Here is a 16,996-nt window from a genome sequence, read left to right as displayed (position 1 = left end):
CGCCCCTTTCCTTCTAATCAGGAAAATGACTTAAAAATCACAAGATGTGAAAAAAGGAGGGGCTTTTTACTGTCTTCTGGCATTTGACCAGTTTTTTAGCTTCTCTATAAACCATGGGAGACAGAATTTTTTATTTTTCACTAAAAGCTGAGATCCTCTTACTTTAATGTCTCCAGGAGCAGCAGTTTAAGCAAAATATGAAATGTCATGGCAGTTGGCAGCACTGAAATAATTCCTTTTTTATTCCATTTTTGGGTGGAAAGTTGTCTTCCAAACTTAAAAAACTCTTATCAGTGTAGGTTTACCTGTGTGTTATACAAGGTGATTATTTGGGATTATGCATGATAACTCCTTTTGCAGTGGAATAGGCACTATCATGTGGTTTGTAGCTGCAGGGCTTACCCATTTCTTTCTGACAGAATTGGACTCTTTGGTTCAGAGTTAGGTTTAGTTATCAGTTCAGCTTTGTTTGTTTTTTCTTAATTGTAAGGACGTGGCATTCAAGGAGCACAGGAGAGAGAGAGAGTTCAGATATGTGGACAGACAGTTCCTCAGGTTTGCTTCAAAGAATACAGTGAGCAAAGTTCACAAGCTAGACTGGGTTTTAATCAGTTTTTTTAGAAAACATTGGCCTAGGGAAATGTTTGATGGTGGTTATGGCTTTGTGATCTAATCTAAAGTTCATGCACGTAAGAAGTCATGATTATTCTAGACTAACATTGACAAAAGTGTGCTGTGATCCGCTTTTCTGGGTGGGAACATACTGTGATTACTTTGTTTTCTGTCTGAATAATAAAGAACAAAGGGGAACTATCATACACAATTGCTTAATATGGCAAATCAGGATCAAGCTGATCAAAACTTTACTTCACATTTAATTGAAAATGGCAGTCAATACCAGAACAACGACCATCTCAGTTGACGTTTTGATCAACTACTCAAATATCTCCTACCAGCAAAGGCTTAAACCCTTTGTATGGAGGTTGTTGCCTAAAGTATCCAAATGCTTATTTACAAATTCAGATATTTGAGTTACAGTCATTGTAGCAAAGAGATTGTTGAAAGATTTATAGGCATAATAAAGTATTCATATAGTTTTAGTCATTGTAGCATTCACAAGTGTTGATGGATTGACCACTCTGGAGAACAAAGCCTTCCTTCTCTTTGCTACAGTGACTAGTGGCATTTGTGTCTTTCCAGTATGCCTTACCTGTGTATAATCCCCCTGTAGGGAACATCTCTAGGGGTGAACAAACATCAGGAAGAATTAGGGATATATCTGGTCCAAAAGATCTTCCCTTCCAGAAAATTAATATTCATAAAACAGCAAAAGCCAGAGCCTCAGCTGATACAAATCAGTATAGGTTTGCATGCAGCAAGGAAGGTTCATGCTAGCTCCAGCTGTGGACAGATGTACATTTGTAGTGATACAAGTGCCAGAGGTTTTGTCATGGTGAAAAACTATAGTACTACTAGAGGTGTACATACACAGGGTCAGCAGCAATGGTTCCTGCCACTGTGGTGAGCAGAGCTACAGCCTTCCGGCCCAGCTGGGCTGAACCTGTCTTCCTCATCATTAACAGCCTGATCGAGGGAGTCTTAAGCTCTCATCGAGCTTGTTGCAGTTATGCTGCCTCCCTCTCCCTTTGGTGGGGGGAGGGAAAGGGAACACTGGGATGCTGCAGAACAAGAGACTCCCTGTAGCACACATTGCATGTGGTGTTACAAAATGTAGCATAACAGAAGCTCCTGTTTCACCCAGGATCATTTCTAGAGTGCTTGCACCATTTCTTGTATGAATGCCTATCTGTACATCAGCAGACAAGGTTCTTTGGGTAAATGTGTTATATTTTATTAGACCAACTAAATAGTTGGAAAATTTGTTCTTTGCGTGCTTTTGGACACAAACACCCTTCTTCAGGCATAGGGAAGAGTCTGCTGTTGTTTTGGGTTCTCCTGGATGGAATAGAAGCCAATATGCAAAATGCAGGGCTCTGAAAATGCAAATGTGTGACAGTGAAGATCGGAGGCCATGGGAGATGATAGGTGTCGGGGCCGAGGGGCTGTGGCCAGCAGCCCGGGCACGTGGGCCAGGGAAAAGGTCGGCACGGCAAACCTAGAATTAGACACTGACGCGTAGAGGTTGATTAAAGATTGTTTTACTTACACCGTAGGTGGTCGCGGTGCAGGCAGGAAAAACTTTCTTGAGTTGCAGTTACAAAAAGACACGTGGAGTTTGCTAGGCTCCACAAACAAACACGAACAGAGCTCTGGATACACACTCACGGAGTTTGCTAGGCTCCGTGGAACGACCGAAATGAGAGTCCGAAAGGTGACTCTCGACGAGCGCGCAGGGTAGGGTACGTCGAGGGATCGTGCGGCAACGGGGAGAGAGTCTTGGTAGCTGATCAAACCACCATTCGGTCCGAGATTTCCGTAGAAGTCCACGAGGTAATCATGGACTCCTTGCTGGAATTCTCTCGGATTTCTCCCGGAATTCTCGGAATCGGGGTTCTCAGGATCTTCCTGAGATTCTCGGAGCTCTCTTACTTGGTCGCTCAAGCCTCTTATACGGCTAGCAAGCCAATCGCTAGCCGCCATGTGGGAATAATTTAGAAACAGCCAATAGTGGGGTACGAATTTGCATGCGAGCGGCGGGAACTCCTTTGCACCGGGGTTTTCTCTCTGCAGCTGAGAATTGCACCGTGCAAAGAAAGCTCCATGTGGCAGGAAATAATTCTGCAGTGCCGAAGCACACACAAAATCATTGGGTCATGACAATAGGTATGAGGCAGGTAAGTGGGGGGAATGTTGACCTGGTGATAGAATGTCCCTGGTAAAATGCAGACAGGTTACCTGGGGTTATTAGACAGCAAGCAGATTATAATGTGCCATGTATCCAGTGTCTATATTTAGTCCATGGGGTTTTTTTGTAGCCAATAGATTTATGAAATCAAGTTCATAGGCTCACCTATGAAAGGTGTTTTGTAACTTCTCTTTGAGGATTAGAACTGAGAGATTAGAGAGAGAGTGGTTGTCTTGTGAGAAGTGTGCACCCACAGGTAATTGGGTGTTTTTGTTTTTGATAATTTTTCGGTGTGCATTCATTCTGGTATGCAGTTGTTGTTTGATTTCTTCTACACATTTTCCGTCAGGGCACTTAGTACACTGGATAAGATATTTTATTTCTGGAGGTGCAGCTGTAAGGTTCAGAAATGGTGATGGTTCTGTTGTGGGTGTAGTTATTGTGGGAGTGCTGGAGATATGTTGGCAGATTTTACATTTCTTGTCCCGTCATGGTCTGGACCCATGTGGTGTGTTTTGGGTCGTAGGAAGTTTGCTTCTGATGATGAGATTGGTGAGGATGGGTGCTTGTTTAAAGGCTAGGATGGGTAGTCCTGAGAAGATCTCTTTAAGAACAGGGTCGTCTTCTAGTGTGGGTTGCAATTGTTTGAGGTTTTTCTGTATAGGTTCCAGGAAGGGATGATATGTCTTAACTAACAGTGTGCAATTCATGGGGTTTTTCTTTTTGTACTGCAGCAATTCTTCATGTGGTATCCAGGTGGCTCTTTCAGAAGTGTGATCTATCTCTCTGGAGGAGTGTCCTTGTTGAGTGAAAGCCCTTTTGAGATTTGTGAGGTGATGATCACAGGTGTTCTCAGTGCAAATTTGGTGCTATCAGAGGGCTAGACTTTAGATTGTCTGTACATCCACTTTTTGTAGCTACAAGGGTATATATATATAATGCTACAAATGTAATGTCTGTCCACAGTCTGAGACTCTCTCCCTAAAATTGTACCTGAAATCTATTAAAGTAGAAAAACCCCCCAAAGAAAAATGGAAGTTACGGCAGAGGCACCCTTCTGGATTTGCTGCTGTCCCATAACAGTGGTATAACCACAAAATGGGCATTACATGTAAAAGGATGAACTTGAAAAGAAAGATCTATATAGACCTTAAACCCTGACTTTGAAGTGTATGATTTTTGTCACTTGGTATTTAAATTCATGGTGCTTAAACATTTCATGACTGATGACATAATGCCACCTTAAAGGGCTAATTTTGTGGTCTTTCTCAGTGACAGAATTTAACTCTTGGTTGTGGAGAAGAGCTTAACTAGTTCGTTTGGCTTAACAGCTATCCTTTTGGCTAACTGGGAAGTCCTGCTGGGTCCAAAGGGAATTTTATCTAGTCCTCTGTTAGATAGATGGTACTTTTGATGTGGAGACTTAAGGTTATGTGTGAAATGTTTTCCCAAACTTTTAAAGAACTACAGTGCTTTAAAATGAGGAACTGAACCAATAGAAATGCTTTAAGATTGGATCACAGCTTGGAGCGTAATGACCCTACCGATCAGAATACTCTGAATGTCCCACATTTATGGGGATTTAAAAAAGTAAATGTAAAAGTAAAAAGTATATGAAAATGTGAGAAGAATTTCTAGGTCAAGGAATAGCAGGCAGGGTATGCGTTTTAGGATTGTCAAGTTACAACCGTTATGAGTCCCATTTCCACTAAAGCTGTACCACCAGAGCTCAGAAGACTTCTATAAAGTTAATAAGTAATGTAAACAAACAATTAAGAGAAAATCAGAGTTTCCACTATGGGATAATTAGCACTACAGTCTATATCCATGAATGCATAAGAAAGAATGCTTTAGTTGGTCTAATGAAAGATATCACCTCTAGCTAAAGAGTTTTGTCTGGCTTTGCTTTTTAGACCAACATGGCTAGAAGCTATATTCCTAAGAAAGACAAGTTGATTGTCTTCAATGTTAGACCTTTCTGTGCAGGCCCCCTCCCGACCCCATCCATGTCACCATGTGCGAGCCGGGAGCGATATGCAGACCTGTCTTTGCGCACGAGGGCTGTGGCCAGCAGCCCGGGCACGCGGGGTCAGAAGAGACCGTGCGGTGGCAGGGCACGCACGGGCTAGAATTAGTCACAGACGCGTAGTGGTTGATTCAAAGATTATTTACTTACACCCAAGACGGTTGCGGTGTAGGCTGGACAGTTTCCAGGTTCAGCTCCGCTTAAATCCTCGTTGGAGGACTACGACAAACTCGGTTCTTGGGCCCCGGAGTTGTTAAGGCTCCGCGGGTTCGGCAATTTCTTTCCCACGGAGTTGTCGAAGCTCCGTGGGTTTGGTTCGGCTCTCTGGCCCCGGAGTTGTTAAGGCTCCGTGGGTTCAGATCTTGAGTATATAGGATAGGGATACGTCTAGGATTGCGCTCGGCGACGGGGAGAGGCCAGAGGCTGTTTAGACCTCTGTTGCCTTCTTAAGAAATGCGTTGGGTCCGTAAGGATCTGCAGCGCTTAGAGATCTTCACGCTCTGCCTCTCGGACTCCAATTGCTTTCTCTCCAACTTGGGCAGAAACCACCCAAGCTCTTTATACGGCTAGCAAGCCAATTGCCAGCTGCCACGTGTGCATAATTTAACACAAGCCAATAATGGGGCTTGAATTAAAATACAAATGGCGGGAACTCCTTTGCACCGTGCATTTCTGAGATGCAAAAGAAATGCACCATGCAAAGAAAGCTACAAATTGGCGGGAAAATTCTCCGTTGCACCGGAGTTCTCCTCTGCAGCAGAAAACTCCACCGTGCAAAGAAGCTGCAATTTAACGGGAACATAATTTAGCAGTGCCGAAGCACACACAAAACAAAAAACTCACAACTTTGGGTTGTGACACTTTCAAGGCATGCATAAGTGCTTGAAATAATTTATGCTCATTGGGAACAGGTTTTTAAGTTTCATTCTAGAAACTGAATTGACTAAAAACTGAAATTAGACTTTTTTAGGACTCACTAGTAGAAGGAATCCTAACAATTTGAGGGGAATTCTACTGCCTGAGTTTCCTGTGGTCTTACATCATTCTCAATCTCAACCCTTTGTATTTAATTAGAAAGCAGCTTTGTTTATTTTGCTTAATTGTAAGGTCCTGGCATTCAAACAGCCAGGATCTATACAGAATAGGTTTGTCAGACTGAAGAATAACTGTGACTGTGCATTTTAGGGTTTCCAATAGCAAATACCAAAACTTATCTGAAATGTGGAACCCTTCTTCTAAGTATTATATGTACTCCAGTGCACATAGTGAAAAAGACTTCTGTGGTTTTGGCACCAAAAAATATGAACTAATTGGTCTTTCTCCCCAGGCCTTAAAGTTTAGAATCCAGGTCAGATGAGAGGAATACCAGGATCATGCAAACTATTTAAAAAAAACTCTGATTTTTGCTGCTCATCTGGATATTCCATATTTCATTATTGTGAGGGGGGGGGGGGTTGTTATGATGTCTTGCTTTAAAGTTGTTAATACGCTGAATTCTCCACATCCTTACAGGCACTTTATCATGAGTCTTATAATTTGGGGAGATTTTTTTCTGGTTTCTCCCACTGACATGAGCAGACTTTGTATTGGGCTCCATTTTAGAAAAGGGATAATAGTGCAATACATATGGTTACAGTGTAACCTTCTGTGAAGACTGTCTTAATTAAGACACTGAAGACAGTATCTTAATTTCTTAATAGCCTCTTAATGCTAGTTGGAAATCCCCACCTGGATAAAAGAACAATGTCAGCAAAACATTGTTTAAAATGTTAAGTCAAACATTCTCTGATCATTTTTATATTGTAAACCACATTTTGCCAAAGAGTTCCTTTTGAAACATCTTCCCGTCTCTTTGAGACCGAAGAATATTAACATGGCAGCAACTGCTGACATGGAAAAATCTTATTAGAGGTTTTCCCCTTATTCCCTCTCTCCTCCCATTTATTCTGGCTCTCTCCCCTCTCCTCCCCGCGCAGCCTCTTGTTCATTTGCATATGCCCCCCAGCTGCTCGGGTCCCTGTTTCCCAGAACATCCATCTCTTCTTGGTGGATGACAACTCTAGCCCCATTGGTAGCTTGATTCCCTAAGGTAGTTTCTGATCCCTTATGTCTCCCTGTTTTCTTGCATAGTTCTGGCTGCTGCTGGAGCGCTCACATCCTGTAGTGAAGGAGGGCTAGATTTCCTCCTTGTTCCTGCCTGCTTTTACAAGTCTCCAGGCAACTCTCTGCAATAGTGTCTCATCTCTAGGCTTGTAGAAAATGGAACAAAGAGAACTAGTATCATGTGACCCGACAGTCCTCTAGTGTCCACCATTAAGTGTTACATAGACCAGCAGCGTTATATGTTTCACTTCGGTGAAAATATTAGAAACTGACATAATTTTTCTTTGCATTTCTTGACCATGTCAAATCAATTTGCGGCTGAGCTTAAAGGATGCACTTTCTAGCTTCAGAGATTATCATCTCAATTTGTAAAATAAAAATCTCTAAATGCAATTTAAATAGAAGTGTTCTTGCCTTAGGGTGATTTTAATGTAAGTGCTGATAAACAGCTGTTTGGATTTGGCTTATTAAGATTAAAAATGTCTGGTTTCACACTAAAATATTATTTTTAGCAAAAAAGAGTTAAAACTGCTAAAAAGTTAGCGTTTTAGAGTGGAAAGATAATATAGCACATGCCATTTTTTCAGGGGGAACTTAACTGGGATGTCTCCCAAGGCTTTAGAGGAATGATACCAAATGTACATGACTGCTACTCAAACAAGAAAGCATTAGCATAAATTCCATTTAACATGATTACATTCACCCAGTGTTGGGTGTTTAAGCAGTGCTTACCCAGGTGTTAAATAGGTCTGCATATCTGAGCTCTGGTCAATTAATGCAGAAATTTACCAATTAAAAAAGAAAACGATCAAGTAAAGATGAAATTCCTTCTTGTTTTCCCATTTTTATTTAATACCATATTTTTTCTTTTTATCTCTTTAAACCATTAAAAAAGCCTCTTCCCTTAAATAATCCTTCCAAAAGGGCATCCTAATAAGAGAGTTCTGTTGTATTTTTCTACTGTTCAACAGAGCCAAGTTACAGTCTGGTACAAAATCAAATTCTCATTTATTCTCCTGCTCAGTCTGTTTTATGGCTTCTGTTCAGAGTAATGATCCAGTCTCTGTTCATGTGTACTGGAGGTTACCTCAAAAGTAGCATGGGGTATAGTTGCAGATTATGAAAATTGTCACTGCAAGCTTAATTGGGAAAGCATCCATTTTTTTCAGTATATCCCAAAATACTTCAAAGTATTCTAGAAACCATTCTCTTGGGATCCAGCTTTAAAAATAATATTGGGGTATATTGTTGAAATACCTCAGTTCATTGGCTTCTGGCGTGGCTTGATGGTGACCTGAGGAAAGGCACTTAGGGCAACTATACACGAGCAGACTCGATTAATCGAGTCTGCTGGAGCGTGGTAATTACCGCACTCCAGCAGACTTCAGCATCTCGTGCATCAGCATCCCTGCACTTAAAAATGTCAGTGGGGATGCTTTAGCTAAAGCTTGTTTGACGCGCCAGGTGCTTTAATTAGAGCCACTCTACTTAATGTGCTCCCCTACCCCCACTCCCATATAAAAGCCCTTAGTGTCCACAAGTTTGTCTAACATATCTCACAGCTACACACTTGGTCCAGTGAAAGATTTCACCAAGAAAAAAAATCCTTTGCTTCTCAGTCACTGTAGGACTTCATCAAGAAAAGTAAAGAATTATGGGCAAACATTGTAATCTGAAGACCTGCTTATTAAGCAATCTACTGCTTTTTCCACAAATGTTGATAGGAATTTTATTGGGAACTCTGTCCCCAGTCCTGCAAAGACTTCTGCACATGCTTAGGTTTATGCAAATGAATAGTTTTTTGAAGGAACTTTGATAGCATGAGGTATGATTAATTCTTAGAATTTAAAAGAATTTATCATACCTCATGGTATTCAATAAGGGGCTAGCATGGGTTTAATGCATCTAAGAGTTGGATGCATTAAACCCATACTAGTTCCTTATTCAATATGTAGTTTTCTTGTTCCATAAACATTTAACTTTTCCTCTTAATTTTCCAGCAAGACAAAGGGATAGAAATGGCAACAAGGAAAAATTTGCCTTTGCCAGAAGCTTCCAGCATGCAACGTTTTGGGTTCTGCATTTTATCATACTGGGAGTGCTAGTTTCACATAAATCTCACTTAAATGTTAATCAACTTCAAGTGAGCCATGACAAAATTAAGGTTAACAGTAAGTGACCCAGAAGGATTCCAGAGAAAGACAGGGAGGAGGAGAAAGCAGAGATGATGAGTTTAGTGACCTGTTCAATATTTAAGGCATCTTATCCTCGAAGGCAGTATCCTCTTCTCTGCCCAGTCACTTGGAAGAATGTCATCATACCTTCTCCAAAAGTTACCATTGCCAATGCAGACAGAGTATGAACTAGAGCCCTCACATCCTTAACAACTTTTGTGCAAGAGTGAGAAGTTACTGTTTTGTTTCCTTAAAGTATAAAACAGTGGTAGTCTTGGCTACAGGAGTCCTGAGATTCTTAGCAACCTGATTTGCAACGCTTTTTCAAAGAATGTCCATGTCACTATAACAGAAGTTTATACTATGTTGTAGCACTGTACTTAGGGATGTTTAAGACATTTAGTGACTTGATGAATTATTGAAGTTGTCATATAATCTGTGCCCTGTCAGAAGGAAAGACCATAATTTGTTTACTAATTTTGATTGATGATTTGGAAGCAGATGGTGTTGCAGATTTGTGCATAATATATGATTTTGAAGAGAGACGTCTCTCCTACTAAAAAGAATACAGAGACTGCAAAGATTAATGCACTTGCTTAAATTGCAGATGAGCAGTCAGTCCCATGCAATAGGGGTTTTCACATACTGAAAGCTAAGCACATGATTGCAATCTGAAACATCATATTTACTGAAACTTGATAAAAATCCTTTACTGAATAATTTTTGCTGTTATGATTGCCACTGATGCTGTGTGTTTGATACTACCTTATAGACTGTAGACTATTTCATACAAAAAATTACACAGAAAAAATTGTATTCAGATTGTAAATGCTAGTAGCAGTTTGGGCATGCTTGATATAAGATTACTTCCTTAATTCAGTCACTTTATGAGGCCAGCCTGCTTATTGGCTAAGCCCTTTAAAATGTTCAGTGGTTTTTTTTTTTCTATGGCATCCTGACAACATTTTTGTGAGAAAAGCTGGAAATGGAAAATGGTGATTTTTAACGCACATCTGAATCTGATTGGAATTTCATGGGACAAATAAAAGGCGCTTATAGTCTAAGGGGCTTTTGAGGCTGAATATCAAAGGTTTGCTGCAAACAATAAAGGTGTTAATATTTCTTAAATGAAATAAAATCACAAGAATCTTTATCCTGGAAAGTGTTGGGCAACATAGATGTAGGGGTCACTATCAATTCTTCTTAAATAATGAAAAGCAATACATTTGAAATAAATATAAAATGCTCATAGGCAGTGTTTGCCCCATCAGTGAATGCAGAGAGAACCTGGCACAATGGAACATTGCAGGGGGTCAGGATATGAAGCATCTGCATGGCTCAACTAAGTGAAGAGGTGGATCTTCCCACTCTGCTGAGTAGCTTCTGCTGTGGCCACATAACAAAGTTTACTGCCTCTTAGGTTTCCTTCCCTATGCCCTCACAGGATGCCTGATGTACAGGCTGGTTACCTTGGCTAGATGGTGACAGAAGTAGCATATTGGACTTGGAATTAGGTGACTTCTGGAATTATTTTGGGCTTGGAATTAGGTTCCAAAAAAAGTTGTATGGTCTCCATGTCCCCTAACGATGTGTATGATTCTCAGTGTCAATAGGAGTCTTCCACAATACAACCTGGATGGGGAATTGACACTTCTGAGACGACACCTCCAGCCCATCTCTCTCACTGTTAGACTTCAGCGGAAAACACTGTGCTTCTGACTTAAACCATAATTGTAGCCTGCTGTGGCCCTTCTTTCTATTTTTTAGAAGAGTTCAGTCTTTATCTAGTTCTGCCTTGCCTCCTGTTTTAGTTGCTTGGTCAGTTTTTATTTGTGCAGTGTCCCTGAACCACCTCCATTAAGAAATGGGGTGCATCCTAAATAATGGCATATTTTGCTCATATTGAGCTAAGACTTGATATCTTTGCAATCAAACAATGAGACTCAAGGAAACAGGGCAGGATATTCCTAGGCTGTGGGAGCTTTTGTGCAACATGCATCTGTGAACTTAGAGCACATTGTCCAATGCTATTCAGTAAAGCAAAGTAATTTAGAGCACTGGTAATGTGCCAAGATATTGCCACAGCTACCAGTCAAGCAGAGTGCAAGAATTTCTAATGCTGTTTTATAATCTTAGATTTCACTGGCATGCTTTCCAGACACTAGTGGATTTGCTTTTGTGGCTTTGGCTCATTTTAGGTGTTGTGTATATTTTATAATAAATTAACCATTTGACAGAGAACTTTATCCCTAACAGAAAGCACTACCAGATCTCTCTTATATTTGAAATTATATGTGCTATTCCTCCAAGCTAATGGTCTTCTCTGGCCTTGACATTACAAAGGACTCTTAAATCTGCACAGAAATCTTTTGATTATAGTAGGTTTCTGCTGAGGGGCAATTGTAAATTACTTAGTGAAGTAGCATAGGGCACTCTTCTTCAAAGATCAGCTTGAAAAACCCCTCATAACTCACTTGTTTACAAGTCCTTGAAGGAGGAGTATTGATTGAGGTGCATGGTGAATGGTAATAAATAGCAATAAAATGGATTTTAACAACATTTTAAGTTCACAAGTTAAATTAATACTCCATAAGACTGATCCCACAGTGAGAAGTGCTCTGGAGTCTGATTTCATGCATGTCTTCTGCTAGCTTAAGGCCATAGTTACTACCAATAAACTTTCTTACATGGGGGTTTGTGTGTCTGTGAAAGAGAGAGAGAATTCCTATTCAGAAGCACCCTTTTACAGTTATGATTGCAATTCCATATCCATTAGCTTAGAGCACTAGTTCTCAACCTTGTTAGACTCAAGGCATCCCTCGCTAGACTTAAGGCAACCAATGGAAAATGTCAGCTCTTAGTTTACACTTGCTTTTTGACTAAATAAAAATAATAAGAGTGATTCTTGTGTTACGAAGAACTCAGGAAGACCACAACAGGTCAGAATTTTTTTTTAACACTGTGGATTCGTATTTGAAATCTTTGGGTTTATCTTGTAATTCGTGTTCACACACTTAACAGTCTAACATTGTGTGGCTATCCATAGGACTCCTGAATGGATCTCTACAGCACTCTGGTTGTGAATCACTAGTTTAGAGAGCATGGTTACCATGTTGCAATTGTAACTAACTACAGGTACTCCTCACTTAACGACCTACCTGTTTAACGACCACGCGGACTTACAACCAGCGAGAACTGGTCGTAAGTACGAGAACTGGTTGTAAGTACGAGCACTTTGGTCTTTGAAACGGCAGCGTGGCGTCTCAAGCCAAGGCACGCAGTATCAAGGGGCGGCTCCTCGCTTATCAACCAATTCGCTTAATGACCTAGTCACAGGAATGGAACTCGGTTGTTAAGTGAGGAGTGCCTGTAAATGTTTGCAAGTGAAATGACAAGTGAAAAACAAAAATGTTATAAAGAATAAATTAGAAGGTGGTAGTTCAAAACTACTTCAGAAATATGTACTCACCATGCCAAAGCCAATTGGGAATCGCTTCAGAAGTGTTAGTATGGCTTTAGAACCCGAATCGCTTACCAGTTTGCCGACAAGCCCTTCAGCAGGGTTGTTAGTCATGAAAGGTATACTATTGACAAGTTTTATGTAGCTCTGAAGCTTATTTTTTTTCCATAGCTAGTAGTTTGTCAAGTACAGTTGAACTATAACCCTTTCCGTGGTTCACCTTAAGGCCTAGTGAAAGGAAACCATCTGGAATTCTTAGTTTTAATTTTGAAATGCTGGACCAAGGAGCTGTTCTGACTGATATCAGCTGAATATTGAGCTTACTGTCCATGGTGGCAACAAAAAAAAGTATGTAACTAGGTAGGCACTACTGAAATTTCTTAATAAATAGGCTCCTTCAGGTCTGCTGTTCTTGTGATGTACACATGGTCCAGTGTATTCCACAATCCCATAATTGTGAAGTGTGGGTTTTGGGTTTGGGTTTTATTAATCCTTATTTTTAAGTATTAGTAAGAATTGGAAAGAAAACCTGGTGAATTTTAACTAAATGTAAAGCCACCAATGTGTTGATAATATCCTATATCAGCAGGCAGCCTGGGCTGTGAACTGCTGTTCCATTCATTGCAGAGATGCTGATGGAAAGCCAGTGATTTAAACCTAACTGCTATTTCATGGGTGATAAGCTTTGGCAGAAATGGTCAGATGATGTGCCTAATTCTGCACCCTCCTTTGGTACCAAAAGCCAAGTTACTTCTTAGGGGTGCTCAACTTCCAGCCCATGTAGCAAGGTCAGAAATCTAAGCCAATTATTATTTCAGCAGGTTGACATCATGTTTACATGTTGACATCTCCCTTCTGCAACAGGATCTCTAATTGCTATCTGCGTATTATAAGCACTTTCTATAACACTCCAAAAACATTTTTTCTTTATTCAGGCTGTTGTGTGCAGTTTGCCTGAATTGCTAGCATTTTAGAAGATAAAAAGAAAAGAATACAGTTTATCTCTCCTTCTTTATCTATTTTTCCTTCTGCATTTAATGAAATATTCTTGTAAATTTCCCTGTACATTTACATTAGCAGTAGGAGATATAGGTTGAAAGTTCAATGAATTTTCAATGGTAGCAAGTTGTAATTAGCTCTTTAATTATATACATTAAGCATCAAAGCTTAGTAATGTGTTCCATGGATATGCAATTTAATGCAGTTGTGGCTGTTTTGGCTATGGAATGGTTTTTTTTTCTCTGACAACTCAGACATATCCTTCTTAAATTAAAGCAGTTGTTTTGTAGCTGCTGCTGTTTCTAATGTGTTAATTCATTTTTTTGCACAGAGACTTTGCTTATGTAGCAAGAGACAAAGACACAAGAATTTTGAAATGTCACGTATTTCGATGTGACACACCAGCAAAAGCCATTGCCACAAGTCTGCACGAAATCTGTTCTAAGGCAAGTTAATTTAAATAACCTATTCTTTTACTAACCACTTGAGTGGTCCTGAAGGGTGCTATATAATCAGTCCTCTATTGCTGTCTTTTGTTCTTAGTTTTTTATCTCTGATGAGAAATGACTCTAAGAATTTTTGGAAGGGGTGTGAGCGGCACCAATAAACTATGGAAAGATGAACGTTATAGATTCTTGAAACCCATGATGTCTCTGGGAATTGGGCCAGTGTGCATAGTCTAAAGATTTTTTGCTATTATAGATGAAAGTTGTGGGATGTTAAGTAGAAAAATAATAATAGCAAATTATATCTCAAATGTCAAATACTAGATTAAATTATGTTCATTTGGGAACCAGTACTTCAAAAGAACTGTTAAAATGGTATCATCTGTTTAAAAGCCCTACTTCTGTCTAAATGTTTTTGCCTACTACATGTACAAGTAATACAGGAATCTCCTGTAGTATTTGTAGCAGTAGTAAATGCAGATTAGAGACCAGGTTTCCTCTTCCTATATCTGTCATGGATGTAGGGAGCTTAGAGTTCTATGCCTCAAAAAAAATTGTAAGTAAATAAAGGAAAACTAATTTTAGTATCTTAAAAGGATGCCTTATAGTCACATGCATCTGATATATTGTGGACTTCAGAGATTAGGGTTGTAATAAGAGTAAATTTATACTTGTAGTTGCTACTATACTATATGTTGGAAAAAATGCTGTATTATCGCCGTCTTCTTCAGATTATGGCTGAACGGAAGAATGCTAAAGCTGTGGCTTGCAGCTCATTGCAAGACCGGACAAATGCCACCCTAGATGTTCCTCTGCAAGGTACTGTGTCAGAATTTAATCTCCCTGTCATGGCCCCATTTTAGACAGTCCCTGAATAATATTGTTTTTAACCAAAATGTAGTAGAAACAAAGGTTACCAGGATCTTTTAAATACTGTAGCTGACAAAAGTCTTTGTTACATTAAAAATATGTTATTGTTTCTGTTCAGAGTAATGCAGTCTTGTTTGGTTATATCGACTTGTTCATTTTCTCTGGTTTACTTTAAGATACAATTTAGCCATGGAAATGTTATGCCAGACTGGCATACAAGTACAATGTATTCCAATTAATCATAGGTTCAGAGGAGTTATAGCAGATTCAAACTTCTTCTGGGTTTCAGCATCAGTTGTAAGGTTCAAAGCCTAGGAGGAGGCCAATCTGCTGCACCCCTTAGCGCATCATAAAAGAAAAGTGGCTTTGTGTGTTTTTATTAATGTAAGATTAATAGTAGAAGTTTTGACAGCATTCCAGATTAGATATACACACGTCTTCGAGTGAACTTAATACAAAAATGTGTTAAATCCACTAGCTTTCATCAGATATCTCAACCCTCATTTTGTCATGGGGGTTTTTTGGGTGGGGGTTGTTTGTATTTTTTTGCATCAGTTGCTATTCAGACAGAGATACTGGTTTCTCCTGGCACACAGGTGGGACATTTACTAGGTATAGAATTAAAAAGAGCGCCCAGTTGTGTGGTATGTGAGACTTGCTCTGCGTGCCTTAGTGACACGTTTATACAAATCTAAGTCTCCTTATAGCCTAGTGGTAGAACGTGACCCAGTTTTAGTTTACAGAAATTAAGAGTTGTATCACCTCCTCCTCCTCAATTCCCTTAGAAAATACTTGGTGTATCCCTCTTGTCTAAGCAGGAGGGGGAGCAGATCCACTGTAATCAATACAATACCTTCTGAGTGCAGTTCCCTGATAAGCTATTTTCTGCGGTCAGTGAAATAAAAGTATATTTTACCTGCTGTGAATGTTGATAAACAGAAATTGATTTTTTTCCCATGCAGTAGATTTCCCAACACCAAAGACAGAGCTGGTACAGAAGTTCCATGTGCAGTACTTGGGCATGTTACCTGTAGCTAAGCCTGTGGGTATGTAATACTAGTGCTGTTATCTAACCATAGACATTACTTGCATAGTATCTAAGGGCTCAATTCTGGCTAGCCATACCCAGATGGGAGGAAGGCAAGGAGCAGAAGCACTCTTTACTTGTATTCCAGCAACATATGACTCGCTGCTAGGCCTGCAAAGGGAGAGCATGGGGCTAGCTAGTGCATGTGATCTTGCTCAGACCCACACTTCCTTAGGCAGGATGCTGAGGGGCTGCTGCTGGGGCAAGACCCTTTTGTAGCACCCTTTCACCAGGAGAGTAAGGGGAAGGCCTAAAGGGATAGACTGAGGCACCTGAATGACCTGCCACCCTCTTAAGTGTCAGGATTCTGGCAGATATTCTGCTTTTATAGACTGAGAAATAAAACATGAACCAATAACATGAAAATCTTCTGAAACCCGCACGACCACCAAATGCCTTGTAGTTCAGAAGTCTTTATTCTACTTCAACATGGAACTAATACCTATTTTCTTCTTTTTTTATTTATGACTTTATTATAATCCTGGCTTTTCTTTCCTTTATACTTTAGGAATGGATACACTGAACAATGCTATAGAAAGTCTTATGACTTCCTTGAGCAGGGAAGACTGGATGCCAGTTACCATGAATGTTGCTGATGCCACCGTCACAGTCATCAATGAAACAGTGAGACAGAAATACTTTGTTTAGAATGAATTAACATACTGATCTGAATATTGCAGTCTCAGCAAACTAGAAAAACCCATCTGTAATAGTATTTCCTAGAGTTTATTCCATTATTTGACATCTTTTCAGTGCTGTCTCTCTATGCAGATGAGTGCTTTTTGGTAGAGAGAGAGGTTAAAGAAGACATGATTAAAGAAGCTCCTGGTTTAGTGTTTAACACAGTCCATCAAGTATCTAACCTGTCACTTTGTTTTTGATGTAGTTTTATATGCCCTTCAAAATATACCCCTAGAAATAACTGCAAATGTTAGAGAGAAAGCAAATGTTAGAGAGAAAGCAAAGTATTGGCCAGAGAATTGTCCCACCCCCAGACACGAGGAATACAGTGGCGGATTCGGCAG

General features: G+C 39.9%; 1 protein-coding gene across 5 annotated transcripts in view; it reads left to right on the top strand.

The window, feature by feature from the left end:
- Nucleotides 1–16,996, top strand: part of APBB2 (amyloid beta precursor protein binding family B member 2) — a 290,361-nt gene that overhangs the window by 268,764 nt on the left and 4,601 nt on the right. For 4 of the 5 annotated variants that reach the window (XM_025192056.1, XM_025192055.1, XM_025192058.1 and 1 more), the window contains 4 exons: nucleotides 13,900–14,014; nucleotides 14,692–14,833; nucleotides 15,847–15,930; nucleotides 16,480–16,595. In XM_025192056.1, coding sequence (XP_025047841.1) covers nucleotides 13,900–14,014; nucleotides 14,692–14,833; nucleotides 15,847–15,930; nucleotides 16,480–16,595 — 457 coding nt within the window. The remainder of the gene's footprint in view (nucleotides 1–13,899; nucleotides 14,015–14,691; nucleotides 14,834–15,846; nucleotides 15,931–16,479; nucleotides 16,596–16,996) is intronic. The other variant, XM_014525808.2, reaches the window with a different exon arrangement.

The sequence above is a fragment of the Alligator sinensis genome, unplaced genomic scaffold (assembly GCF_000455745.1).
Source record: "Alligator sinensis unplaced genomic scaffold, ASM45574v1 scaffold1550_1, whole genome shotgun sequence".
NCBI lineage: Eukaryota > Metazoa > Chordata > Crocodylia > Alligatoridae > Alligator > Alligator sinensis.
This window is presented reverse-complemented; position numbering and strand designations above follow the sequence as displayed.